Source organism: Epinephelus fuscoguttatus, linkage group LG16 (assembly GCF_011397635.1).
Source record: "Epinephelus fuscoguttatus linkage group LG16, E.fuscoguttatus.final_Chr_v1".
NCBI lineage: Eukaryota > Metazoa > Chordata > Actinopteri > Perciformes > Serranidae > Epinephelus > Epinephelus fuscoguttatus.
In genome coordinates, this window is record NC_064767.1 from 20979566 (window position 1) to 21006785 (window position 27220).

Here is a 27220-nt window from a genome sequence, read left to right on the forward strand (position 1 = left end):
CAGCTACTTCAAACTACAGGCACAGGCAATACATTGCCCTTTAAATAATCATTTTTAAAAAGCTTTATAAGCACATACATCAGTCTGGCACAGGCTTTCAAGCATTATGGAAAACTGAACCAACTGTGCTGTCAGTGTATACTCAGTGCATTAGATTCTAAACTCATTTTTGCAAGCTGAAAAAAATGTAGGCATGCACTTCTTAAGCCTGTCAGTATAGCCAATCAATATACTTTGAATTAATCTATCCAATAAGCCTTTAAATACAAGTTATCAATAGTCTACTTTTGGGGCGTCAGTGGCTTAGTGGTGGAGCACGTGCCCCATGTACAAGGCTGTTGCCGCAGCAGCCCGGGTTCAACTCCAGCCCGTGGCCCTTTGCTGCACGTCACTCCCTCTCTCTCTCCCCCCTTCACGCTTGTCTGTCCTATCAAATAAAGGCCAAAAATGCCCCAAAAAATATATATAAAAAAAAAAATAATAATAATTAGTCTACTTTCAATGCATGCACTTTGCTGTCCAACACAATGCTGACTGCAGCGGACACTGAACTTTTAACTAATATTGTTTAAATGCATTTATTGTGAACTGTCTCTGTGCAAATCAACATATGGACTCATTTAACATGTGGGTTACCATTAGGATAATGGGAGTGCATTGCCACTCCAAGCACCAAGTGCACTCTGGTTTCATTTTAACAAAACGTGATGGTAAACAACACCTCACACAATAATGCATATTAACCTACAGAAAATACATTTGCTGTTTTGTTATATCACATGGATGTTTAACCACAGAGAGATCACTGCTCACAAGATTACTGTTAAAATTAATTTCATTGTACACAATACAATTCTATGACTTATCCAAAACTTTCAGTAAATTTTTACTAATTTAATGTCTTTTCCGGGTCTGGAAAAGGAATTAAATTCCATGGCTTTCCAAGATTTTTCATGACTGTGGGAACCCTGTGAAACAGAAAATGTAACCATATACTGCTCTGTCACAAATTTGTGTTTTAGCACTTTAGCTTTTTGGATTTGCACGAGTTGTTCAGGTTAACTTCTATTTTTTGTACTGTCTTAGACCCTAGGTATATAACATGTATGAATTCTGAGATGGCCATAGTTCCCCTTTAAATGTGGAAAGGAATGTCAAATTCACTGACAAAGCATGGATGTATGCAGTGTCAAAGTCAATCAAATGAAAGTATGTGCTGATAACTACCTTTCAGCTATAGAGCTGTAGGGAAAAAAGTTACATGTGGATGTATTATTATTATCCTGCAGAGGTAGGCTGATATTTCTATTACCTGCAATGCATCCCTTCCTTTCTCAGACCAAGTTAGGGTTATACAGGGGGTGCAATTTTCAGCAGGTATTGTACATCTGTGAAATAATGCATCAACACTGTAACTTTATTTAGAGAGCTCTATTAATCTAATGCAGTTATCTGAACATATTTTGGTTGACAGCTTAATATACCTGTCTAAAGTGCTTCCATTTAAAAAACAGTAAAAAAGAACACTGACAAGTGTCCATAAAAATGTACCCAATAATGACTCACTTTAAAATAAATCAGGACAAATTCTATTGCTTTTTTGACAAGTATTTGATGCTATCACAAATATATTAGTTGTGTTATTATGAATATATTTATCTTGCTAATATCGGCAGGAGTGGATTACATTTTTACCCAACATATTTTTACAAAAACAACATTTTTTGAACACGTAAACAAAGTTTATTTTACTCCACTTGGCAACAGCTGTAAAAAAAAAAGAAAAAAAAAAGTATTTTTTAATCAATAAAAAAATATTTTATCAAAGGGTAATTCAACAAAACACCCACAAACACAACAGTGAAATTATGACGGAATCAACAAGTTAATGTGTATCTGGAAATTATTTACAAAGTAAATTTAACAGGCCTTTTTCACAGAAAACATTTTCGACGTGCGACAGCGACAAAAGCAAAGGGTTTAAACAGTCAAATTAATTATGGCTGAACTCCATTTAGCTCTTTCAGTTTCAGTCTCACTGTCACAACTTACTGAGACGTGAATACAACAGAGCCATTTCTAATGTTATTAGCACATATGATTTTCCTATTTTGACAGGTCAGTGTCTGCTGTGAAAAAGGCCTGTCGCATTTTTATGAATGAAACAATAACGGCTGAGAAACCTCAGTATAAGATGCTGTTTCTAAACTGATTACTAGTGAACATGTTGCATAGTCAAGTAGATTTTAAATGTGTCACGTTGTAACTCGAGGCTGATTTGCAGCATATCACACATAACAATAAATCAGTATTTCAGTTACTAAAGCAAATGTGACACTGAACTATTTTCTTGAGAAATTATTTTCCACAAATGAACACAGTTGACAAGGATGTAAAAAACCCCTCCAATTAAACATAGGTTTTTGTGGGCCAACAGTTACAGCAATGTATATGTAACATCTGTGACCCACATTTTACAAATTGCACACAACTGAATAAGTGAAGAGGTATAGCGAGAAGTCATTTACATAAGATTTTAACATCAAGTTATTTTAAAAAAAGACATACAATAAAACAACGTTTTGTTGGTTGTGCAGTACTAACCAAAAATATGATCTCTGCGATCTCTCCTAAAATGGTTTATTCATAAATAAACAATTTGTATTTGTATACACAATGAAACTTTGGGGTTAATTAAAGAGGATGGGTAGACAAATAGTGCAAAATGCGCTTCATATTAAGGCAACAGCTGAACACAAATAAAACTGACACTACAGTAGATCACATGCTGCCACCTGGTTGTGGTGAGATGTTTTTCTTGCCTCAACCAGATTTTCAGTTTCTACCTCAGTATGCTCTGCATTTCTAGCCTCCACTTGCTCGTGTACGTAAGGCTCCATCTCTGGCATCTCGTGGTTCAACTCCCTTAGTATTGTTTGTGTTGCTTCCTCAGTTTCCTTTGTGTCATCCATTGCATTATCTCCCTCCATTCCTTCTGGCTTTACGTCGCCCCCAGTCTCATTTGTGTCCATTATATTGTCTGCCTCTGTTTCATCTGGCTTTATGTCGCCCCCAGTCTCATTTGTGTCCACTGTATCATCTCCCTCCGTTTCTTCTGGCTTTATGTCGCCCCTCATCTTGTTTGTGTCGATTGTACCGTCTGCCTCTGTTTCGTCTGGCTTTACATCGTCCCCAGTCTCGTTTGTGTCCACTGTATCATCTCCCACCGTTTCTTCTGGCTTTACGTCACCCCTCATCTTGTCTGTGTCCATTGTATCGTCTGCCTCTGTTTCATCTGGCTTTATGTAATCCTCTGTTTTATCCGTGTCATCCGTTGTATCGTCTCGCTCTTCCTTGTCCTCGTCCTCAGATATCATTGCAACCTCTTCAGTTCCAGTTTCATTGGGTTCCTCTTCTTCACTCTCCTCCATCACCGGCCCCTCTTCATCATCACTGTTGACCACCTCCTCCTCTTCTTGGCTGCTTGTCAATGTATCCACAGACAAAGGCTGCCAATAATCATACAGCTTACCCTACAGGAGGACAATATAGAATTGTACATCAGAATTATACAATCGTTTGACATAATTAGAGGACTCCTTATTTTAACTGCTTTTATCTTTTAGATAGACGAAGAATTTGTTAAAAGTAATTATTTATATAAGAGTAAGTATAAGACTACTGTACATGGAGGGGCCTGGTCCTCTGAAGGAGCATCGACCACTTGGTGTAGATCCTGGCCACCAGGTCCTTGACCTGGAGGAAGAAGGAGGAGGTAGACATTGTCAAACACACTTCTTCAAGAGAGAGCAGCCTGCTTTTAATGATTGGCTTGCATGACTGCATCTTGAAACAACGACAGCAATGATTGATTAAGGTATCATCAAAAATTAAGATAATTGTTTGCTGACGTCAAAACTTCATCTGTTCCAACTCCTTAATTGTGGATTTTTGTTGACAGTAAGATGGAAAGATCAATCAAGACCAATTCTCAACATTATGATCACCTGTAACAATTTTGTAAGATCAGGCTGTACGTCCCTTACAGCTGAACCAACCAGATAGTGAAACGGAACAGATATAAACATGCGTGATGTGTTTGTGTTCTAAGTGAGGCTACTTCTTGAGTTTTAGCCATCAAAATGCATCAGTAATCATTTGTAATTGCATTGTAGCCCTTTGAATCAGAATCAAATTGGGAGGTGCCGAGAGATTCCCACCCCTACCAAATTCAGCGGGCTAGTGTTTAATGTAACAGTCCTCAAACAAATTAGTTAACCTGACTGGTGTTGTCATGGGCTACACTTGATGTACTTTTGAATGTAAATTGTGCACCTCTTGTGTCTTCTGTATTTGTGTCTACTGGGTTGCTATGAATTTTAACTCTGTCTTTTGTCGCTGCTGTTTCACTACATTTTTTACATCAACCTGCCTATAGGGATAACAGATGGAAATTAGCTATGGGCTACAATCTGGCGTATTTACATATACTCATGTATTTGTTCATTAATATGCATTGTCCCTTTAGACTACTACAAACTACTGGCTACTGTATCGGTGTGATCCTCCCTGCCTTCTGAGGAACTTCCCCTTAATATTCCTGACTGTACAGATATTCTGCACCTCTGCCAGGGGTGCTTTGATTGTACAAACTGATCTATCTTTCAGAACTCACTTAAAAGCATTGATTAACTAAATGTTGTGGTGTGCAGCAATGGGATAGTGGATTCCTATGAAGGTGCTTTTCTCTTACCAAAATACTAAGCCCTACAAAGTTTCTCTGGAGAGGGGACAAAATTGCTTCTGCTATTACTAGAAGGGATGTTAGCATGGAACAGCATGAATGTGATGGCATGTCTACACAGTAAGTGCAGTATAGTCTCTCTGCATGGGGTTAGTTCTGATGAGCAGCTAGTGGATAACTCAAGCAGCTTTTAGTTTAGATTTGCCAGCTATGATTTCTGTGATAAAACTAGTGTCAGGGACAGTGCTGCCACTGACATCAACATAGCATTCAAAGGGTTTTTATTTGAATGAGACTCGTTAGTAATGGAAAGTTTTGAGAGACTGGTTAAACAAGAGATACTGAGGCAGGTGGAACATCAGGTATGTCCACTTCAGCATGTTTAACAAAGTTAGAGGTGTTTCAGATGCCAGACTTAATACAATTGGAGGATTCTGAGAGCAACACTAAGCTCTTACTCACTGACTTTCCCCCAGTCAGTCGCACAATCCAGCCAGTTATTTCTTTGTTACTTCTAATTGCAAATCTCATTTATTAACAGACTCTCCACAGGGTTGTATTTTGTCTGCTATTTTTCTTCTCTTGTACACAAATTTAGCAAAAACAACATGGGTGTGTTATATCATATCATTCATGATAGTGCTGCTTTAATTTCATATCATCCGACTTGTTGACATACTGTTACGCATAGCAACAACATAGCTGAAAGTGAGACTGCTACCGGCCCATGCTGAGTGGCGTTGTTAGAACTGGGCAGTCTGAATGTTTTATTAACAGCCCCAGACTTTTTAGACTCTTTAATCAACTTGCTTCTCAGAGTAAACTCAGTTAACAGCTCCTCTGGCAGCAGCACAGCACCCCTCTCTTCTTCTCCTCTTTCACTGTACACATACAGAAACAGGTGCTGCCAAGTCATTTTGTCATAAGCCTGTCATAATGTAAGCTTACATGATGCCTGACAAGAAACTTTATATGTGTGAATGTGGGAAAGTCATCGTAACATAACAGCCTGTCAATAAATGCAGGTCTTTGTGTGTGTGTGTGTGTGTGAGTGTACTATGGGGGAATTCTGATTGTCGGCACTGAGAGAGTTACAGCAGAGTAGCAGACAAAGGGCTGAGCGTACAGGTCCAAAATCTCTTCCAGGATAGAAGTGTGTCTATTGCCATCTTAATTTCTAATACATGTTTTTATTACTGATGAATATTTCTAAATTTTTAATATTCCTAATATTTCAATTTTTTATATTCTATACTGCTTCGTGCTTTTGACTTAAGTTTTTTTGTGTATTGCCTCTGTATTCCTGTGATTTATGTATATAATGCACAGCTGCAAACCAAATGTCCTTCAGGATAATAACAACGATGACGTTCAAACTTGAAAGCATTCAGAAACGACAAACCTCTGTCAAGGCTGCACTTTTTTTTAAAAAATTTGTTGGAGGAAAAAGTAGAAAAATGTTCTGCGTGTGGGCTCAAAATATACACCAATACACACACAAATACTCAAAGATCTTTTTGAAATCAAACTCACCTTGCTCCGGTAGAGACATTTCTCGCTTTCTCTAATGTCACACTTAACATGCGTTTCTAGCTCATAGCATAAAACCAGCAGCTGCTTCTGTAAATCAGAAGAAAAAGGCAAAAAAACATTAACACACCTCTCACAGGAAGAAGGATATCACCATCTTCAAACATTAAATGATGTAAGTCGCACCTTTTGATGAGCTGGGAAGAACTGAAAATTGGAAGCTTCATTTGCCAAGGTCAGAAGGCTGTAGCAGAGATAGTAAGACTGAGACAAAGAATACATGGGAAGAAAGTTGCATTAGAAACATCTGTAAATTATGTTTGATCCATTCACATTAACATTCAGTTCAGGATTCTTTTACTTACATATTAAAAAAAAATCACTAGACATGACAAAGAAGTGGAGAATTCGAGACAGAGTTTTAGGCTGGAACATTTTAAGGTTTCAGGCATATGCTCACCTGTTGGTCTAAGGTGTTCATGTCGTCTTCTTTCTCTTTCTGACTCCTGCTGGAGGAGCTCAGCATGCATCGGAGAAGGGTGGAGGGTTGCATACGAGGCAGGTATGGCCTCAGTTTAGAGAGCTGAGCATACAAGAGCAGGAGGATGGGAGAACTATAGATTATTAACTATAGATTACTGAAGTGCACATATTTCATCTGTTGGGCTCTACAGCACACTGTGTAGGTTTAGGTTACACACTGAAACAAATTACCTGAAACTCCTTTTCTGTAGGTCTGTAAGTGCAATTTCCATCCAGCAGTTTTGAGATCATGGACAGACTCAGATGTCTCCGCAGTTGCCTATACAAACAAAAGTGAACAGCTTTTAATGTGAAATACAATAAAATCAATTATCAAAATTAAAAGATTCATTGTTTGGATAAAGAAGAGACAAGCAGAGAAAAACAGATTAAAAGACTTACTTTCCACGTGTGTTGTCAGGCAGCAGTTGAACAAGCAGGCACATGTTGTGGTGGTCATCTGTCAGATCAGTCAGGGCTCGACAGATTCTGGGCAGCTGAAGACATTTCAGATAAATAATCAATAATTAACTATATTAAAAAATTATCATTTATTTTATGAAAAGGTGAAAAGGGTTCATAAACACTTTGGTCAGTTGATTTCCATGCTTTAAAAAAAATCCCAACCAAACATGTATGCATATAAGGACATACAATATTAATCACAATAGTTCCAAACATGTATTAAACACTTCTTTCTTTTTGACACCTTTAAAGATTTTCATCTGATGTTAAAAGGTGCAAAGTGTAAAATATGGGCAGAATTTTAGTCTGAAACATTGATAAAATGAACAGGATGTAAAAGTAACAGTTCTGATATTATGTCAAAGACATCTATTTGTGTTGTTACAACTACTATTAGATATCTGAAATGAGCATGCTAACTAGCTAGCCCCGGCCGGTCCTGTCTTGTCTTGGCTTTAGCTCTTGGTAAGTGACCTTTATCACCAACCCAACCACCAGCTTGCTGCAGGAAACCACATTTGGCGGAAAAGAAAATAGGTGACATAAAAAGAAGCAAAACAAGAGTAAACATTGGTGTGGCTTTTGATCGTTGGAGACAGTTATGTAAGGGATAATGTATAGTGAGCCGGTGACTAACTGATTTTGATGCTCCTCAGTCTAAGGCCGTTGCTATGGCGTCCCTAGCAACGGAGCAGCAGAGCAACGGTGATACCTCAAGAAATAAACACTGCAGAATTTTGTTGATTGACTAATCAGAATCAAGCATTTAAGAGTGCCATCTTGTAATGCCAAGTAAAGAGGTGAGGTTTGATGCAGAACTCACAACCTTTCTTTTAGACTGGTAAGTAACATCTAATGTTGGCTATTCAGTGAAACATTTCTTTAGTGCAACTAATGACACTGAAAAAACATTACAAATGGCATTGATACATGGCTTTGATGTGGCTGTTTTCTTGCTTATATGGTCTTGCTTAAACTGAGCCAAGCAAGCTATAATATAAACTATAGGGTGACCCAGTCTTTCAGTAGTTTGGTAGAGTTTTGCATATTTTTGCCCTGCTGTTTGGAGGGCAAAGAGGTGAAAAGCTGTCCCACTTTAGTTCTGTCCCCATGTGGTCAGGCATTACACATTGCACCTTTAACCATGCCAGCTGCCCACAGTGATTAACATTTTATTCGTCATGTAATGGTAAATATTCAGATTAATGTAATATTTTTCAAAAACTTTTCCAAGCCTGGAAAAAGCACATCAGTGATTTTCATGGAATCGGAGGTATGCATGAACTAACCATGGTGTCCCAGTCCTTGATGTTGTTGACAACTTTGTACTGTAAAGGGTACAGTTCCACACTGGACTGGAGGATGAGCCGTGTGTCCAGGCCCACCCTTCCCACCACGGTAAGCAACAACAGCAGCTCATCGTCACTGTACGCCTTTGGACAGAGGCCCATACAGTAAGACAGGTACTGCAGATGAGAACACAGAGGAAACAACGAAGAGGTGAATGATCTGAATGGTGAAGCTGTGCTCTTTTTGCCAAACTCTCTTTCTCACAGACATGACAGCAAACTGCTCCTATCAGACATCTGTTTGCATTTGCATCTCACCTTCAGGATGTTGTTGCAGTTGTGCTCGGGGAAAATGGTCTGCTCCTTGTTACTAGAGGGACTCTCACTTTTGATACAGATGTCCTCCCTACATAAACAGACAGATATTCAACTGCATGAAATAAAAAATAACAACTTTCAGCTCACGCTCTAAGCTCTTACATAAGAAACAAGGAAATGTATGAAACAGGAACACTACTCACAGCAAATCTCCCTCTGTGAATGGAGGCTGCAGGTTCTCAAAAGGGAAGAGAGTGACAAACGCAATTCCCATATTCATCAGGACCAAGGCCACATCAGCCAAACTGGGCACCCACACTTTAAACTGTTGATTTCCATTTTTCACTGAGGAAGCACACACAGGAAAAAAAAACATGGTTACATGTCTTAACAATAGAAGGAAATACCAAAATACCAAAAGCTTGAGTGAAGGGAACTGACCTATCTGATAAGCAGCTGTGCAAGCGATGTCACAGAGGGCCTGAAGAATCTTTTCAGATACTATCCTTTCATTGTGGACTGACATCATCTGACAGAATCAACAAACAATTACTTCCAAAGCTCAGACATTTGGACAGAAATCATTAGTGGCATGCTACAGGTGTGCGTGGGGCCTACCTTGAATAGGAAACGGGTAACCTGAGCTGGACAGGGCGAGTGACAGTCGAAAGCTTCCTGGAACAATCCAATATTTAAATGCAGTCTCAGCTGAGCAGGGCTGGACCTGGGGAACATAAGTTGAGAGAAAAGGTATTCATTAAATCAGACAGTAAGATGAAAAACGGCCTTAATATATGGGGCACAGACTTGTCACGTAGGCGGGGTGGCTCAGGGTTTATTTTATTATGTGCTACACAGACTCCGTCTTTGTAGCGTTTGTGGTTGTGTGCCAGCTTCACTGTGTGCATACTGAGTTTTACCAAGTGAAAATGGCAATATTAACTGGTGCTACATGAATTAACTGGATCATTTAGCTACAGGATGCACTGTTATGATTGATTTTAATTTTTTTTTTTTTTTTTTTTTTTTACACAGTTCAGAGTAGTTTTTACATTTTTTAAGGGCAGCAGAGGCATGTGTAGGAAAAATAATGGACACATTAACTGTTATGCCATGTTTGTGCCCCATGTATTTCAGATGTAAAGCTTTGGTATTTGTCAATATAGGCTGCAATGTTCACTACAGAGGTTAAAAATTTAATTTGTCCTCTGGGTGGCCTTAAGGAAATGCCATGGTGTCATTAAAATCAAAAGGTCCATCCCCTTGTAAGCAGTAATGAGCCATCATGCAAGATACAAGATTAACTTTATTGTCTCACAAAGTGAGAAATTTGTTCTGGGCTGTTGGCCCATGCTGCAGCCACAACACAGAACATACAATACGATACAACACAATACCAAACATACAATAGATATGCACATTCCATATCATACAAGGTGCCGAAAAGTGCAAGAAACATGTTCAATTAAAAAATGAATAAATAAAAGAATGAATAAATAACACCTAATAGGGCTAATAAAATGCTAAAATTATAATAAGTAAAAATACTAACCTGTGCAAAACAAACAAAAGCAAGTCATCTGAGTTCTGGTCTTATCTGACCTTGTTTACCAGTTTTATTGACACAGGAACAAATGAGTTTTTAAATCTGTTCAGTCTGCAGTGAGGAACTCTAAACCTTCTACCAGATGGTAGAAGATGTCTTGTGTGCAGATAAGTTCACATATTGGCCTTAGGGATATGCAAAAGGAGCTGTTGTCAAAGACAACAACGATTCATCCTCTGGGAAGCATGAATGTGCTGTGCTGATCTGACCATCATATAATGATGTTATACAGTATTTATATGAGTATTACACTTGACATGGACAGGATGGTAGGTCAAAATGATCAACAGCTCTGGGGCAAATGATCAATCTCGTCAATGGCAAGACATGTTGCTCTGAACCTCCCATATGTCCACACAATAAAACAACTTACCAAAGAAGCGTTTTCTGTGCTGCCCCCTGTGGACTGACCATGCATTGTCTGAGCTGCAGTGTATCTTGGCTGAAGATCTGGCCAAATTTCTCCAGGTTGAACACGACTTCTCCTGGAGGCACTTCCCTGATTGCATTGGACATCAAAGAGTAGCGCTGCAAGAATTCCCTAAAAGACAAATAACATAAAAATACAGTTAACAGTTAAATGCTGTGAAAGGCATGGTTGCCAGTGACAAGGTATAATGCACCAGTGTTTTTGTATGCTTTACTGTTGTTCGGTGGAGACACCCTCCTCTCGGTTCTCCTCAGCCTCCTCGTATTCAGCTATTCTCAACAGGTCCTCTTCACATGCAGTTAGAAGTTGTGCCTCGAGCTCTTTGGCTCTGATGGATAAACAGAGAGTGGAAAAAGTTAACTCCTCTCATGTGCAGCTTTGTAGCTCAAATTAAAAAGGTAGTTGGAGTGACATTTTCTGTATAATATACCTTTTAGTGGAGTTAATTTCCTTCAGCATCTGGTCGAGGTTGTTCTTGTAGGTACCACACTTTGTCGTGGATGGCAATGGCTGCTGTGGAAACACAACCAACAACACTTAGTGGTTTTATTGGTCCTTTAGCTTAGCAAGTTCATGCTCATTCATAACTTTATGTACAGCAAAGACAAGCCATGCGAAGCTTACAGTTTTTGACTGGCTGCTGCGATGTCCAGGTGTACTGGGCTCTGAGAAGGCTCCCTTCTCCGGCGTATCTGGAGGCTTGGTAACACGCTCCATCATCTCCTGCAGGGAAATCAGCTGTTCGTCCTCACTGCTCTGGGAGCTCTGGGTTAGATCCACATCTACTGCAAAGCTCAAGTCCAGATCCAGCTCCACATCTATAGGATCCTCTTCACTCACCATCTTTCTACGCCCTTCACTTACCTGCCTCTCCAGCAGTGGAGACAGAGAATGATGAGATGTAGCAGTTGTGGTCACAGTCTCACTCTCTAAAGCGCATGTTCCCACATTGTTGGGGAGGAGAGATGTGTGTTTCTCATCAGATTTAACACTCTCATCCTTAAGCTGCCTGCCCGAAGAACTGGTGGGGCTCTTTTTGAGTTTACTGTTTTTGGAGCAAATGGGTTTTAAGTTCTCAAGTTTTACCCGCTCTAATGCCACAGTTGGCATGTAGACTTGTGGGAGAGGAGCTGATGATGAGTCTTGGGTGTCCACTGCATGAAAAGAACCAGTTTTGCGACACAAGGATGCAGTAACAGAAGTACTGGAGCTGGTCACAGTGCTGGATGGACATCCTTTCTCTGAGGATGGGGATTTGATCCCATCTGTCCTGAGCTTTACAGTCTTATGGCCAGTGCTGAATACATAGGTCAAGGGATCAGGGGTGAACAGCTCATCTATATCATTAGGGATTGCAACAGATCTTTTTGGACGGGGGTTTTTGGTCCGTTCTGCTGTGCGACAACTCAGAGAACCTGAATTCGTCTTTGAGGCTGGTTTTGGAGTGCTGTTGTCCGACTTTCTGCTCTCCTCCACATGATTTCCTCTGCTCAGGGTCCTGACTGGCAAGACTGAAGTATTACGGTGAGTATGACCAGAGAGGTGGTTGCCTAACTGAGCATGAGGTGAGCTACCAGTGTCCTTCTGGGGAACCTCGGAGGATAACAAAGGGTCTGACCTATCCCTTTTATCGTTTTCCACGCTTCTTTTCCTCAAACTCTCTTCATCTGGTTTTGGAGGTGACCTTAACTCTATTAACAAAGTATGATTCTGGGTGAAATTTAAATAGGCTTGCTGCGCCCCTGTTGATGGTTGTCTCTTTACACAAGTTTTGGGTGTCAGTGATGCACAGGATGACTGGGTGGGTTTAAACGTGGATGACAGTTCCAGGCATGCTGACTGACCACGTGCTGGTTCTGGTTCTGAGCACAGATGGCGATCGATGGTTTTGGGTGACAGTTCCAAGACTGAAGAATGCATCGATGATGGCTGAGACATCAGTGAAGTGTTGAGTGAGTTGCCAACAGTAGGCTTTGGTGTCTGTGCTTTGCCTGTGTTTATAGCTGGAAGACACAGTTTCTTGGCACTGTCGTCACAGTCCTCAAACTCCCTGCACCTCTTCTGAGATGAGCAATTATAGTCCACGACTGGGGACAAAAAAAGACATCAAAATATACCTTTTTTAAGAATGTAAAAATTCAAATAATTATACATATACTGCAATTTGTGGCATGTAAAAGTAACAGCTTCTTACGAAACTACCAACAGTTCAAGCTCATGTTTATGTTTCCAGGTTTTTAGCAACTTGTTAAAAACACAAGTGCAAAAGCCAAGTAATTCCTATGAACACTGTAGTACAGAAAACATGAATATCGATGATAAAGAGGGGAAGTTTCTGGATGATTAAAGCTGATATTTTTTACATTATTTTTTTAATCTGTTATGGTGGACTGTAGTGAAACATTAAAAATAGTACTGTAGCTGAGGATGACAATTATACTCTGCGACTGAGGAAATGTCAACCCAATTATTTATGACATGCCAGACTAGTTGACTTTCCCAACGCCATCTCTGTTTATCACTGAGGTAAATCAAATTCACATTACACACAGGTCAATAACAATTTCAGTGCAGTCATGCTATAAGATGGAAAAATCTTGTTCTGCAAACTCAAAAGCCTGTTGTCACTTACTGCAAGATAACATGCAAACAAGGTTAAAGATTGCAGCTTTATGAGTAACAGGTGGAAAGTGAAAAATGGGCAGATTTACTTTGACATTATTACCTGGAATTAAGTTTTCTCTTGAAGGTGTTCGTTTATGTTGTTGGTCCTACAAAAGAAAAGAACAGAACAATGTGACTATTTAAGAAGCAGGCTTCTTTTAGTAAAAAAAACACAGCAACATTAGCGTTGCTATGCAGAACTCCAAACTAACTTTTTCCACTGGTAGCACTGGTACTAGCTGTGGACAATTTTAGTAGCACCACCTACATCAACATGTAACACAACAGTTAAAGTTTGCTGGTGTTTGCTGGGAACATAGATGAAATCACCAATGTTCACACCTCAAGTATTTATATATATATAAAGCTATCTCAAGTTGCAAAATGTTGGACTTTAATTCTGGCAATCCTCCAAACTGACACCAACAATCCTGTATAGTAGACTTTTACATAAATATCAGTAAATTAAACTAAATACAGCCCTGTGATAGTCTGGTGACCTGTTTTAGGTGTACCCCACCTCTGGCCAAATGTCAGCTGGGATAAGCTGTAGCCCCCTCGCAACCCTCGTCAAGATAAGCGGTTATGGATAATAAATTAATGAATAAATGAATGAATTAACTTAACACTTAACACCTGGCAAATGCTCTTTAACTTATCAAAGGTATATCACCTGAATTTTTGTTTTAAAAAGTCTTATTAAAAAGACTGAGAACCCAGCATCATGCTCTCTTCAACGCCACAAGCCTGATTTGAGGTTCGACTTCCAGATTATCAAAACCCCCGACCTGAACTTGATGTTTGATGGAGCATGACAAATGTTACCTGGCAAGGAGCTACAGGACTGTGCATGTTGGGTAAACTGGAACCACTACTGCTGACAGAAGACTGGGGACTCGGAGAAGGCTGGTAGACAAGCGGGGGCACCTGGCTGTCAGAGGGACCACTGGCAGGACTCCAGTGTTCTGAGCCTGAGGGGGCCAGTGTGCAAACTCCTTGAACTGCTCTGGTGTTGAATGATGAGGTAATAGGGGGTCGATGGAGCTGGATAGTTTGTATGGACCCTCTCACCTCGCTTGATTGAGCCTAACAGACAGAGTAAACATTAATAGCCACAACAATTTAGCACCACATACTGCTATACTGTAGTACAGGTTATAAACAAGACAGTTTTTTAAACAAGCCCTGGTTTCACTGATGGCTATATTGAAAAAAAGAAAACAATACCTTGTTTGATTCTTGTCTTTGTGCAGTTACATTTTTGCTTCCTGAGTAAGACCAGTTGTCCTTGGATTCAGTCCCTTGATCTCTCCTGATGTGGGAAGATGGGGAGTGGTTGCTTAAATCCTTCATGAATTGAGGGGGTGCAGGGTAAAAGACGCCCGGTGGCCTATTAGCTGTAGTACTACTACTAGTTGGTGTGACTGGAGCATACCCAGATGGGCAGAAAGACCCTGGGGGTTGACGCTGTTGGTGGGGCTGAGGACCCAGTCTGCCTCTTGGCATGGTTTGGAACCTATTCACGGAGGCACCAATGTTAGTTGGGCTGCTTGGAACAAACCCTGATGAATGGACTGGTCCCGGAGGATAAGGGGGGTGCCATGGTGGACCCAGTCTGTCCCTGTAGCATGGCTCAGGGCTTTGAAATGGCAACATTCTCCTAGAAGATGGGTGAGAGAGCCAGTTAGGGACCTGAGAGGGCTTCACTGGAGTCTCCTGGAGAAAAGGTGTGAAATGGGATCTGAAGTGCTGCTGGATTACGAGGTCCTTCACTAAAACAGAGAAGACACACATGTGGATCATGGCCTAACATACCCTAAAATATGGGGTGCCACTGAATGCTCAAGTTTAAACAGGTCTACCTGTTGTCATTTGTCAGCCAGCAAGGGCCCATGATGCTTATAGCTGTGGCTGAAACTGTTCCATATAAATCAAGTGCCGTTCAATTGATTTTGCTTTTGTTGTACACTGTTGTTAAATTAAGCTGCTGCAAGTGTGACAATTTTTTCAATAAATTAAAAAAGCAACAACAAGATTTTGCCAACTACCAAACCTTCAAACATTTGTTATGTCAGGGAGAAAAGGTCCCGAAAATACAGCATGTTATATAAGGCGCCAGGAAAATCTAAGGACCTGTTCACTTGCTAGTTTAACACTGTTCAAACAAGCCTAAGTTTGGGAGGGTAAGCCCTCACTGCCTTGCCTGGGAAAAAAGACAAATGACTCATGTTTTATTTGCTCGGGGCAGATGCAGATTCACATTTGTGATACGGTCAGGTGATGTCAGGCTACTCACTGCCACCAAAACCCTAAAAAAAATTAGTACAAGATTAGTAACAAAGACTATGACAATTACATGATTATAACAATTACAATCACAACATATCACATCACATTGATAGCTGTCCTCTTCATAGGGGCTTTTAATGTATTTTAAAAACTGAATGGATAGACTGTTGAGTCAACATTGTGTGCACTGCATGGCTCTCGTTATATGTACTTCCATGAAAACACCATACAGCACACCAAATATTAATTACACCACCACATAGCTATAACTGCATATACACTGACAGGAGTGTGTTTTAGCAGTGCAGAATAAATATGTCCACTCACCCCTGGCCACAAAGACAACTGGCTGACATATTCAAATTATCTAGATTTAACTTCCTCAGAATCCGTCAGACAAAAGACTATGTTCAGAAGTTCATACCATCTTATGAGACTGTAACTGACTCTACACTTAGATCCATTGTCAAGCTCCCACCATATACTCTTTGCCTGGTATATATCCTTTAAACAGCTCTGCAGGGGGAAAAGGTGAACTCGTCTCAATAAGAGAGAAATGGGAAAAAGCTTTATATATCCAGATTGCAAAGTAACAATTGAATGAATGAACGCTCTATTAATGTCAAACACTGCCTAATGTAACTGAAAATAGCACGTAGACTGCATATGCACAAATATAAGATCAGTAAATGGTTCCCCCACTATATCCATTCTGTACTTTAAGTGGCAATCTAATGAAGCCAGTCTAATAAATTGTTTTATAATGTGTCCTAAGATTCAGAAGAACTGGTGCACCATTTGTCATAAAACTTCAAATAATTCTCGATTCAAGAATTGAGCTTGAACCATACACAATTATTTTTAACATTTACCAACCTCACACTGGCTCAAAAATGACTTTTAACCTATTTTCTTATCTTGAGTGAGTTGCTTGCTATTGTTGTAGAAGGGTAAAAACATCCCTAATGTTAAAATGTGGTTTGATGACCTTTTCAGTACTTCTGAGGCAGAGAGGATCAGATATATTAGAAATGAGCAGGTGAACTAATTTCATGCCAGCTAGCAACATTTTATTCAACATTTGGAGAGGATAACAGTGTAATGTCATTCGTGTCACCAATTTAATGTGGGAGTTTTAGGGATCGTTTAAGTTGGGCGTTTTGTCTCCTTTTTTGTTTTTTGTTTGTCTCTTCTTTTTTCTATTTTCTTATTTTCTATAAATCCTACAAAGAACACTGTGTTTGCATTAGTTTTGTAAATGCTCCAGTTATCTTCATATCGCATGTCCCTCATTTGCAACATCTCAACATGTAAATATGCAGTACAATACTCTCATTCACAAAGGTGGGGTGGACAAAATACAGGAACCACCTTCAAAGGGAAACAAACGCACTGCTCCAAAACTACTACAAAACTGAATCAACTGAAACCTCTTTAAAACATCCATTTATTATTTCTATTTTTATTTATAGCTGGGTTGTTGAATGAACTGCATTTTATTTATTAGTTTTGGGTAGGTATACCCAGTAAAAACAACTCTGAATGCCTACTAAGGTTGACCAGGCTGCTCTACAGGAACTTAAAGTTCACCATAATAAACAGTTGTGTTATGACCAGCATCACGGTGTAAATCTAATTAATACTCTGTTATTTTCAGCAGACAGCAGCACCTGACGGTGCAGGATGCGACACTCCGACCCACCTTTATTCCTCGGGGATAAATTTTCAGTATGTTTTCTGCAAGAAAGCCAGAGAGGAGGAACTGATCATGTTTGGATTATCAAAGTCACCAAGCCGACAGTCAAGCAGTTTAGCAGCGTAGTTTTCAAGTAAAATGATACAGAAGTCCAGTTAGTGGGAAACATTATCGAGAGAGCTGGCTGAAGTTAGCACTCCTAAATATTATTAGATATAATTAACGGTTTGACGGTTGGTTTCACCGTTGATTAACTGCACGTACAGTACTACCTACTGTGCACGCGCTACAAGTGACGTAACGTCCCGTGCTTCTTTCTTCCCTTGGCCATTACCAACAAGACACCTGCTAGTCAGCTCGCCAATCACATTACGCTAGTGACAACAACACGAGAAAATATCATAACTTTATCCTGCGGCTGTGTCGCTTTGACATTATATTATTTATCCACAGTACCCCTTCAAAACCCCAAACACAAACACACGTTATCAAAGTAACGTTAACACAAAGATAAATGTTAGTAAAGTTAGTGTTTATGTTAACAACTAAATGAAGTAGGTAGCTAACGCTAGCTAGATAACTGACATGAAGGTGTGAACATGGCGGCAGTGTGTTGGTTACCGTTAAGTCTTTATATTGTGACAAACACGAACAGCCCTCTTTACAGTAAGTACGTAGTCGAGCAGACATAACGGACTCACTCACAGTGCCTGCCTAACTACATACAACTGAATATTAGCAAGTTCCTATTTCAGGAAGTGTTCTGTTTAGCTAGCTTGCTAACGCGCTGTCAACTTAGCTATGGAGTGCAAATAAAGTCCGCAGGTTTTCTTACCGAGTGTTTCCTTGGTTTTCTGTTGCTTTTCTCATTTTGAGGACGAGACCGGCTGACAATATGCACAGACATTGACAAAACCCAGAGCTCCAATGCTACAAACATCTCATCGTCTGCTTCACTCCCGCCTGCAGCCGCTGAAGCCGAATCGCTTCACTATGCGAAATGCATTGTGGAGCTTGGAGTCCAACATAAAGGTATAGTCCACCAAAATCGACTGAAGTTCATCTTCTTTCAGAGGAATTTTTATTTTATTTTTTCAACTTTTGATTGATAAGTATTTTTCATGGCTTTTTTCCTTTATGGATCATTTTATGTAGTGGTTATTGTTCACTTCTATTGACCAGAGTCTTTCCCTAAAATCCTTCTTTATAATGGGCATCTGTGTGAGTTGGATGAAAAACAAAGTAAATTGTAAATAAACAAAGAAAATTAATTTGATAGACATTCATGTTGGTCAGGTTCCCATGTTTGGTCTGGGAGAGATGATAAACACATCTTTAAAAAATGATTTTCCAATTTTAATGTTACTTTAAATAGGCTGCTGATATAAGTGAGTTTGGCCACCAATACTTGTATTTTCATAATAAAAATGAACTGACCAGCTAACCTGAGGTTAGCATGTAACTCCTATAACTACTACTATAACTATACTATACTATAACTACTATACTACGTGGAAAATATATATATATATTTATGTAAAACAGGACAAGCAGACACAACAGCATTAGATGTGTACATTTATTACCATCAGAGGTTCGGGGTACATTTAATCAGCACAGAGGGATTTACATTTAACAAAGAAAATGGCAGTACTGTAAGACACAATGGGACATTTCAAACCAAATCTTAGCAGACTGTTTTCTTAAAACCACCACTGCTTCCTCATTAGGCAGTGAGGCCAGCCTAGGCATTTACGGTAGGAAGAGGAGGTGGAGGCACGTAAATACTATGACACCAAGAGGCAGAGACAGACTTATGGCAGTCAAACAGAGAAAATTTAGACCGTATCTTCGGTTAAAGTACTGTGAAGCTGGCTGGCTTTAATCAAAATAATGGGTTTATCACTTATACAGTGCAATACTGCAGTGTTAGGCACCATTAAAATTGGACTCAACTTGATGAAACACAGAGAAAAATACAAATGGTCAGACACTGCACAAACAACATACAAGGACACGACACAAATACTATTTAAAGTAAGAGAAAAGGACTGAGGTCCTAACTGTCCCATCCTGCTCTCAAGAGACTGCAGAATTGCATCCCTTCATCAGTGGAATGCATCAATTAAATGCTTTGAAATGTGAGATAGAAAATATTCTGTCTATCCTTAACAGTGGTCCCTTTCATGTTAAAAAAAATCTCATACAAACTCTAAAAATTGCCATAGAGCGTAAATAAAATTAAGTATTTTTTAAATTACATTACATTAGACTACAATATCCCACTGCCTAAATCATCTGATAAATAATACTGTTGTCCCAGGCAGGTAATGATGAAGTCAGTATAATCAGACAATAACTTTCTTAAGACCATAAGTGCATTTGTAAAACAGTATCTCAAAGAAACATACAGTATACACATGGGCAAACAGATGCTTATTCTCCTCTGTTTGTCTTAATTGTGTTGTCAACCTTATATATGTGTGTGTGTGTGTGTGTGTGTGTGTGTGTGTGTGTGTGTCATCAAAACTCTCATCAGTTCTGACATTCAACATCCCAGCCTTGGGCACCACAGCATTAGACACTTGTCTTTTTCAAACTATGTTGTGTGTTTTGATGGCAATGTTTTAATCATTAAAAGGGCTACTACTTAAATATTCAAGTAAACAGATTAGAAACTGTCTTTATCAGCAATGCTATTAATTTCATTTCAGTGCTACATTCTCAGAGGTTGTCATATTAATGGACCATTTTAGCAAAATTCTTTACAATCTCTTGAGAGCTATGGCTCCCCTGGCCCTAATATATCCCAATCTTTCACCATCTACTATCCCTGCAGTGTGCAAGTAGAGTGAGGTTGCCTTTGACAACAATCTGCAGTGTACTCTTCATGTATTACAATCCAAAATAAATTAGGATTTAGGAAAAACACTAATCTGAGGTCAGGTGTTAGGGACAACCCACTCTGTCATACACAGAGCCGGCTTTTCTCTGTCTTTACTTCTTGGCTTTTCCTTGAGCGGCCACGGCCGCCATGGCTTTGCGTACAGTCTCCTCGTCTCCCAGGAACTGCATCGGCTTCACGGGCTTCAGGTTCTTGTCGAGCTCGTAGAGGATGGGGATGCCTGTTGGCAGGTTCAGCTCCATGATGGCTTCATCGGACATTCCTACAGGTGGCAGCACATACATACAGATCAGTTATGTATAGAGGGAAGTGAATTTGCAGGATGTTGCTATTCAGTGTAAACACTGGATCACCATAACGGTTTGTGGTTATATACTGGATGCATTCACTTCTTAAGTATTTAAAAAGTATAAATGTATATCTGGACAGAGTAAAACTCATTATGTCACAATATTAAGTGGTTATACAAGTGCAAAAGAAGTATATACTGGTCTTTACATAAATTCAATCAACATTTAAGAAGTGTGAACAGCCCTTAACTTAAAAATCTCATTACTTAGTAAAATACAAAACAGTTAGGCAAAAGGCATTGTATTGTCAGCTGAGATGAACTATGAAAACTGAAAAAAAAATTGACAAACCATGGCAGAATCATTGGCTAGTACTCCCTAGCTCTGCATATAAACTCTATAGCGCCACCTACCCTCCAGGTGCTTAACGATCCCCCTCAGACTGTTTCCATGAGCAGCGATGAGCACCCTCTTTCCCTGTTTGATCTGAGGGGCTATCTCCTCATTCCAGTAGGGCAGCGCCCGTGCAATGGTGTCCTTAAGGCTCTCACAGGAAGGAAGCTGGTCCTCGGTCAGATCTGCATAGCGACGATCCTGCAGGGAGGACAATCTTAATACATAAAGGACACAATAGAGCAGAATAGAGGAAGGGCCTAAATGCATTCAGTAAGAGTAAGTGAGTCATTTGCAGGCATGAAAGAATCTGATCCCTTAATGACACTCTTCTTATAACATAATGAACACACTGATGATCACTTATCCACTTAGTTTTGACTGATCTGCCAGCTTTGAGTTACTACATCTTAACATCTGACTACCTCTGTCTACACAGGCCTCTGATCCACCTTGACTGAACTTTGAACTTGAACCAGGCAGACCTCATTTCTGCCTGTCATATATTAACTCACCTTGGGCATACTATTGGGCAACAACATGAGAACATGTGCTCCCAAATAGTGTGTGGTGCGGCTGTCAGATTTCATTTACACTGTTGTACGTGTAAAATATTTGGAAATTCAAGCTGACTGTGCTGTGGACAAAAAGACCTTAAACCCACTATTTTCACTCTAAACACTCCACTTGTTTCTGCTGATTTCTCTCATTCATGGTGACACAGCTGATTATGGGGCCTAACTGCAGAGATAAGTTATAGTCATGCCTCGTCTTTGTTATGCCTGTGTGTCGACAGTTGATCAATATGTACAGAACCATCTCTTTCCTCACAGGCAAACATAGCTTTAGATATCATATCTTACCTTGCTGATGATGCTGTAGTAGTCATGGTCTGGGCCCATGGGGGGAGGTGGGATGTCAAACGAGCGCCTCCAGATCTTCACCTGAGCCTCTCCGTGCTTGGCGGCAGTCTCTGCCTTGTTTAGCCCCGTCAGGCCTCCGTAGTGACGCTCATTGAGCCGCCAGGTCCGATGCACCGGCACCCACATCTGGTCAATGCTGTCCAGGGCTAGCCACAGTGTCCTGATGGCTCGCTTTAGCACGGAGGTGTAGCAAATGTCAAACTGAAAGCCTGCATCTGTAAGTTTCAGAGAGAGAGAGAGAGAGAGCGACACTGGAGTTTAATGCATTTAGACTGCATATTCCACTTGGATACTGTGACGGCTTCACTCAGCTTTATTTAGTGAGTAAATTCCCCCGCAATGCCTTCTGGGAGTAACAAGTCTGCACTTGTTGCATGACACATAACTTAGAAAGGACACAATAAGAGAGAAGCCACTGAGTCCCAAGCATAACTACAAGGTGTAACACGGCTGCATTAAGGGCTGCAACTAAATACTGTTTTCATTATCATTGGTTGTTACAGTCTACACAACTAAAGATATTCAATTTACTGTCCAAAATGACAGAGGAAAACAGCTAATTATCAAATCTGAGAAGCTGGAACCAGAGAATGTTTGGTATTTTTCCTTGAAATGACTGAAACCATTGCTAGATGATTAAATAATTGCTGATTTGTCTTTCAGTTGAGCAAGTCATTAATCAGCTAATGGTTGCAGCTCTAGCTTCACTGCAGTCTGATTCATTGAGGCTGCTCTCAGTGTATGGGCCTATGCGTCTCTATTATGATTTCTTGTTGTTCTCCAGCTGATAAAGAGCAAACTACATGACCCAAAACTGCTTTGCTTTACAGTGGATTTTCCACTTTTCAACAGGTTGTTCTTGGGTCAAAGAGAATAACATGATTAATAATAATAATTAAATTAAATGATAAATTCTGTAGAAACTGTCCTGCTCTGTGGCCCTGTAATAACACAATACCAGAGCAGCCACATGAATGCATCATTTCTGCACGTTTGCACATCTACCACATATGGGAAGGGGGCGCGGTCGAGAGTCTGATGCAGGGGACATTATGTAATAGTATCCGTGCATTGACCCTAAGGTATTTCAGAGACAATTACAGTGGATGATAGGATCAAATTGAATCAGTTCGTCCTCACCTTTCAGGGCCTGTCCACCTCTCTTCGCCTCCTTTTCTCCGGTTTCGCTCAGATCTGCATCGAACCAGCCGCAGAACCGATTCTCCTGGTTCCAGTTGCTCTCTCCGTGACGAATCAGCACTAACTTGTACACAGCCATGATTTATGATAATAAACCTAAATAAAAGTTAGTCTATTAAATAATCTTTTTAAAATGATGCAGAAGATGTTGTACTCTCCACTCCAGAGAAGAGAACGGGTCCACTCGTTGGCTGCCGAACCGGTGAGGACTTTTAATCCGTGCTCTTATCCCGTGGATTGGTTACTCCCCTACTTCCGGGTTTCCACATCCAATGAGATCCCGCTAAAATACCCCTCTGTTATCTCTCGACCAATCACAGCGGTGGGCGTTCTGTTCCCTGACCTTCATACTGTACATTGTACCGTATTGACTTTTCATTGTGTTTTTCTCTTAACCCCACATTTATCCATTTATTATGTATATTATATTATTTAATGTGATTATAACCTCCTGTTTACATTATCAAAATGATGTTACAATGTTTTTTTTTATGTTTTTATAAAAATATAAAGGGGTAGGACTAGAAAAGTTTTTTTTTTACTTCTTGTTTATTATTTGATTCTGCTTTGTCTGTTTCGTTTTGTTAGGACTGCACCTGGTCCCCCCCCCCCTTTCTGTGTGAGTGTGAGCAGGTGAGGCAGGCTGCAGCAATCATCTCCACACCTGCAATCATTCAGCAATCTACTTGGAGTATTTGAGACCGGCTCTTCTCTGCAGTCGTCGCCAATTTGTTGTCAACCTTTGTATGGTAAAGCTCTTGGCACCTGTTTTGCACCAGGTTTTGTGCATGTTTGTTTTTTTGGCCATTTACCTCATTCCTAACTCTGATCTCCTCGGTTTCCAGTTTGCATCTCCGGAACTTCAGCTGCTGACCTGCCTCACCTGCTACTGTCTGTGCCCGCTGCAGTCCAGCCTCAAGCTGCATCCTCCTCAGCCTGCTCTGCTCCACTGCCTGCCCCACTCCTCTGACACCCAATCCTGGATCTACAACTAGTATAATTCTCTTGGTGGAGCAAATAAATCCTTTTTGAACTGAGCTCTGTGGTTGTCTGCATTATTGAGTCCACCTGTCGTTCTTTAACTCAACAGTTTTATGTCGTATGCTTTATTTTTGTTTGACTTTTTGTTTCTTTTAACATGTTCAATAAAATCGTTCAATTCAAATTCAACGATGTAAAATGTAATTTCAATGTTAACTTAGTTGCAAAAACACACATTAAAGCAAAAAAAAGCAGTTGGCAGCAGAACTCAGCCTGTTCTCTATTTCACAAGGAGGTACATGGACATAGTTATACATTTAAGTAGACAAAAGTATGCAGAAAGGGGCATTTTAAGCAAGAAGGCCTACGGACTGCTGAACCAATTGTTGATTTTCCTCTTCATCTGTAGGTGGTGAACTTGGTCGGTAAAACATACAGCTCAGTTCAATTTTTTATTTATGAAGCCCAATATCACAAATCACACTTTGCCTCACAGGGTGTTACAGCATACAACATCCCTGTGTCCTTGGACCCTCACAGCAGATAAGGGAAAAACCCTTTAACGGGTAACAAAAAATGGTAGAAACCTTGGGAAGAGCAGCTGAGGAGACAGTAATCAGTAATCCATATGATAAAATAAAGCTGAAGTTACTTCTGCCCAATAACTGCCCATGGCATCATGCCACCAGTGCAACAGTCATGGTATATATCTTTTGAGAGGTACTAAAACAGATTTGAGGAGAAACAGCATATTAGGAATAAGATACTGATGTGAAATGGGACCAAGCCAAGATTTGCATGTGAGGCCCATGTGGGTAGTAAATAGGCCCTGTATGGGATTGTTCACAGGTTCCATATTGGCCCCCATGTGGGTGGGTTTACCCAAGTGGGCCCCAGATAAGATGAACATTTTGGGCCCATACCTACTTGGTAGCCAAGTAGCGCAAGCATAACCCATGTGTGGACCACTTGGGTAAACCCACCCATGTGGGCAATGGGCATGGGGCCAATATGGAACCCACAGACAGTCCTTTATAGGGTGCATTCTTCAGCCTATTTCCTACTCACATGCGCCCCACATACAATAGGTAAAATATTACAGAGCACTAAAGATACAGTTTAATGAGCAGATATCAGTGTTGAAAGGAAAGAACAGCTCTCAGATGTATGGATGCATTTTGAGCCAGTATGGAGGATGTTTTTTTGGAGTATTAAGTACTGCATTTAAATTGCATATTGGCAAACAAAACCTTTGACCAGTTTATAAAAATAAGATTTGTGATTGTGCATGCACAGTATATTTGCACATTTGCAGTGCTATTATTATAATCTGCTGGACACTCAAAACATGTCTAATAGAAGAAGACATTCTCTATCCCAAAACGTCTAGTAAAAGTTGTACGTTTTTACCATGACAGTGGAGTTTTCCAGTTGTTGTTTTTGTCTGGTGATGTTGTCAGCATGATGTCAGCATTTTACTCTGTTTCCCCCCCCTCGGCCAAACACGGATTCCCAGACTGTGAAAGGAATAATTCTTAACTTCAGGGCAGGATGGCAGTCACATGCATTTGTGAGAGGACAACTCAACAATAGAATATTATATGATAAACCAGACTGAACTCCAGGAGAGGGTAGAAGAGTTACATGGGGACATTCTCAGCCAATTCTGTAGTCACTCAGATGTAATTTAAAGGGGGTTTTAGGGACTTAAGAACCCAGGTATGTTTTTTTGTCAGGCATTAAACTTCATTCTTGACAGTGGAAAGACTGGTTTGACAAAACTAACTTGACTCAAGTCTAACACTAGCCTTTTCTTGACTGTTCAACGAAACTTTATTACCTCCACGCTTAAACTAAACTAGACTGAGATAAATCAGCTAATTAACAAGGATAGTTGAAGGAAAATTGAGAAAACACACAGTTAATCAACCACATTAGTGCCTCTTAAGGTTAAATGAATCGCAAAAAATGTCTCAGTTGGCCTCTGCGTGAACTCCAGTCATTCTGATGTTGCAAGCTGACATTAAATCACTTTAGTGTTTGGCTTCTCACCATGTCTGAGATTAATTATCTCACTTCTATTGACACATTACCAAATTCTTTTCAAGCCATTGCACAGTAGCTGTTCTATTACGTGGCATAGCATTATAACACTGTGCAGAATATGAACTGCTACATACTTTTATTTAACACTAACTTATAATTTGTGCTGCTGCCTTCATCTGACATAATGGCCTTATAGTGGCTACTCATACGCTGTGGCTAAAACAGACGGTTTTGGCCTCTGTTGTGTGTTTGCAGTAATTCTGCTTGTGGATTTCCACTGTTTGGCTGCTGTCTAAAAGATGCAGCTTTGGTTTTGAAAAGCTGATCTTGATCATACAGGTCAAGTGAGAGGACTTCACTGCACTCTTTTGTTTACTGTAGCAAACTGTGATTAAGCTGCATCAAGCTATTAGAAGAGCACCTTATAGTTGTTATTTATTAAAACCACTAAACTTAAATGTGACATTCCTGTCTTTTCTACAAGCTTGTGAAGGATAGTAAAGTTCAAAGAATTACATGTCTACTGTCAGGGGACGTGTTCAGGGGGCACCAGGATAAATAAACTTAGAACTTTATAAGGCAAGTTGGAAATTCATGCTTTGTGAAGCCCTATAACACCTCCTAGTGGGTAGATGAAATCATTGTTTATAGTTTTAAGCAGTCAGATTTGATCACAGTGACATTTTATGCCTTGACAGTTGCGCAATAATGAGCTAGACTTTGAATATATAGTGATTTCATGTTTTTTAGTTGTACTACATTCTTCTATATGAAATTGGACATTGTTATTTTGATCTAATTTGGGTGTTGCTACTGGACTTCTATGCAGAATTTTGACATTGCAGCGTAAGAACACCAAGATATCAAATAACGCAAACATCTGTTATTATTTTTAAAATATCAGGGTCTTAGACACATTTCCATATTAT

General features: G+C 39.9%; 2 protein-coding genes across 6 annotated transcripts; both read right to left on the bottom strand.

Annotated features, from left to right (window-relative positions):
* Window positions 1-1725: 1725 nt before the first annotated feature.
* slf2 (SMC5-SMC6 complex localization factor 2) lies at window positions 1726-18539 on the bottom strand. 5 transcript variants are annotated; one of them, XM_049600420.1, is made up of 21 exons: window positions 18389-18539; window positions 17560-17594; window positions 14796-15340; window positions 14394-14654; window positions 13630-13675; window positions 11529-12991; window positions 11335-11417; window positions 11119-11232; window positions 10848-11015; window positions 9487-9592; window positions 9310-9397; window positions 9072-9213; window positions 8869-8956; window positions 8551-8727; window positions 7199-7293; window positions 6989-7076; window positions 6735-6857; window positions 6461-6538; window positions 6278-6364; window positions 3688-3756; window positions 1726-3533 (listed from the first exon to the last, which is right to left on the bottom strand). In XM_049600420.1, the coding sequence occupies exons 1-21, from the start codon at window positions 18421-18423 to the stop codon at window positions 2772-2774; spliced, it is 4653 nt and encodes a 1550-aa protein (XP_049456377.1). In that variant the 5' UTR covers window positions 18424-18539; the 3' UTR covers window positions 1726-2771. The 5 variants fall into 5 exon arrangements, with proteins under 5 accessions (XP_049456377.1, XP_049456378.1, XP_049456379.1 ...); XM_049600421.1 differs by having other exon boundaries at window positions 15431-17594; window positions 18389-18501; XM_049600424.1 differs by having other exon boundaries at window positions 1727-3533; window positions 14796-15228; window positions 18389-18491.
* A 579-nt stretch (window positions 18540-19118) lies between these two features.
* Window positions 19119-23489, bottom strand: LOC125903732 (phosphoglycerate mutase 1-like). Its single transcript, XM_049600838.1, has 4 exons — window positions 23205-23489; window positions 22005-22279; window positions 21162-21342; window positions 19119-20720 (listed from the first exon to the last, which is right to left on the bottom strand). The coding sequence occupies exons 1-4, from the start codon at window positions 23341-23343 to the stop codon at window positions 20551-20553; spliced, it is 765 nt and encodes a 254-aa protein (XP_049456795.1). The 5' UTR covers window positions 23344-23489; the 3' UTR covers window positions 19119-20550.
* Window positions 23490-27220: the final 3731 nt, after the last annotated feature.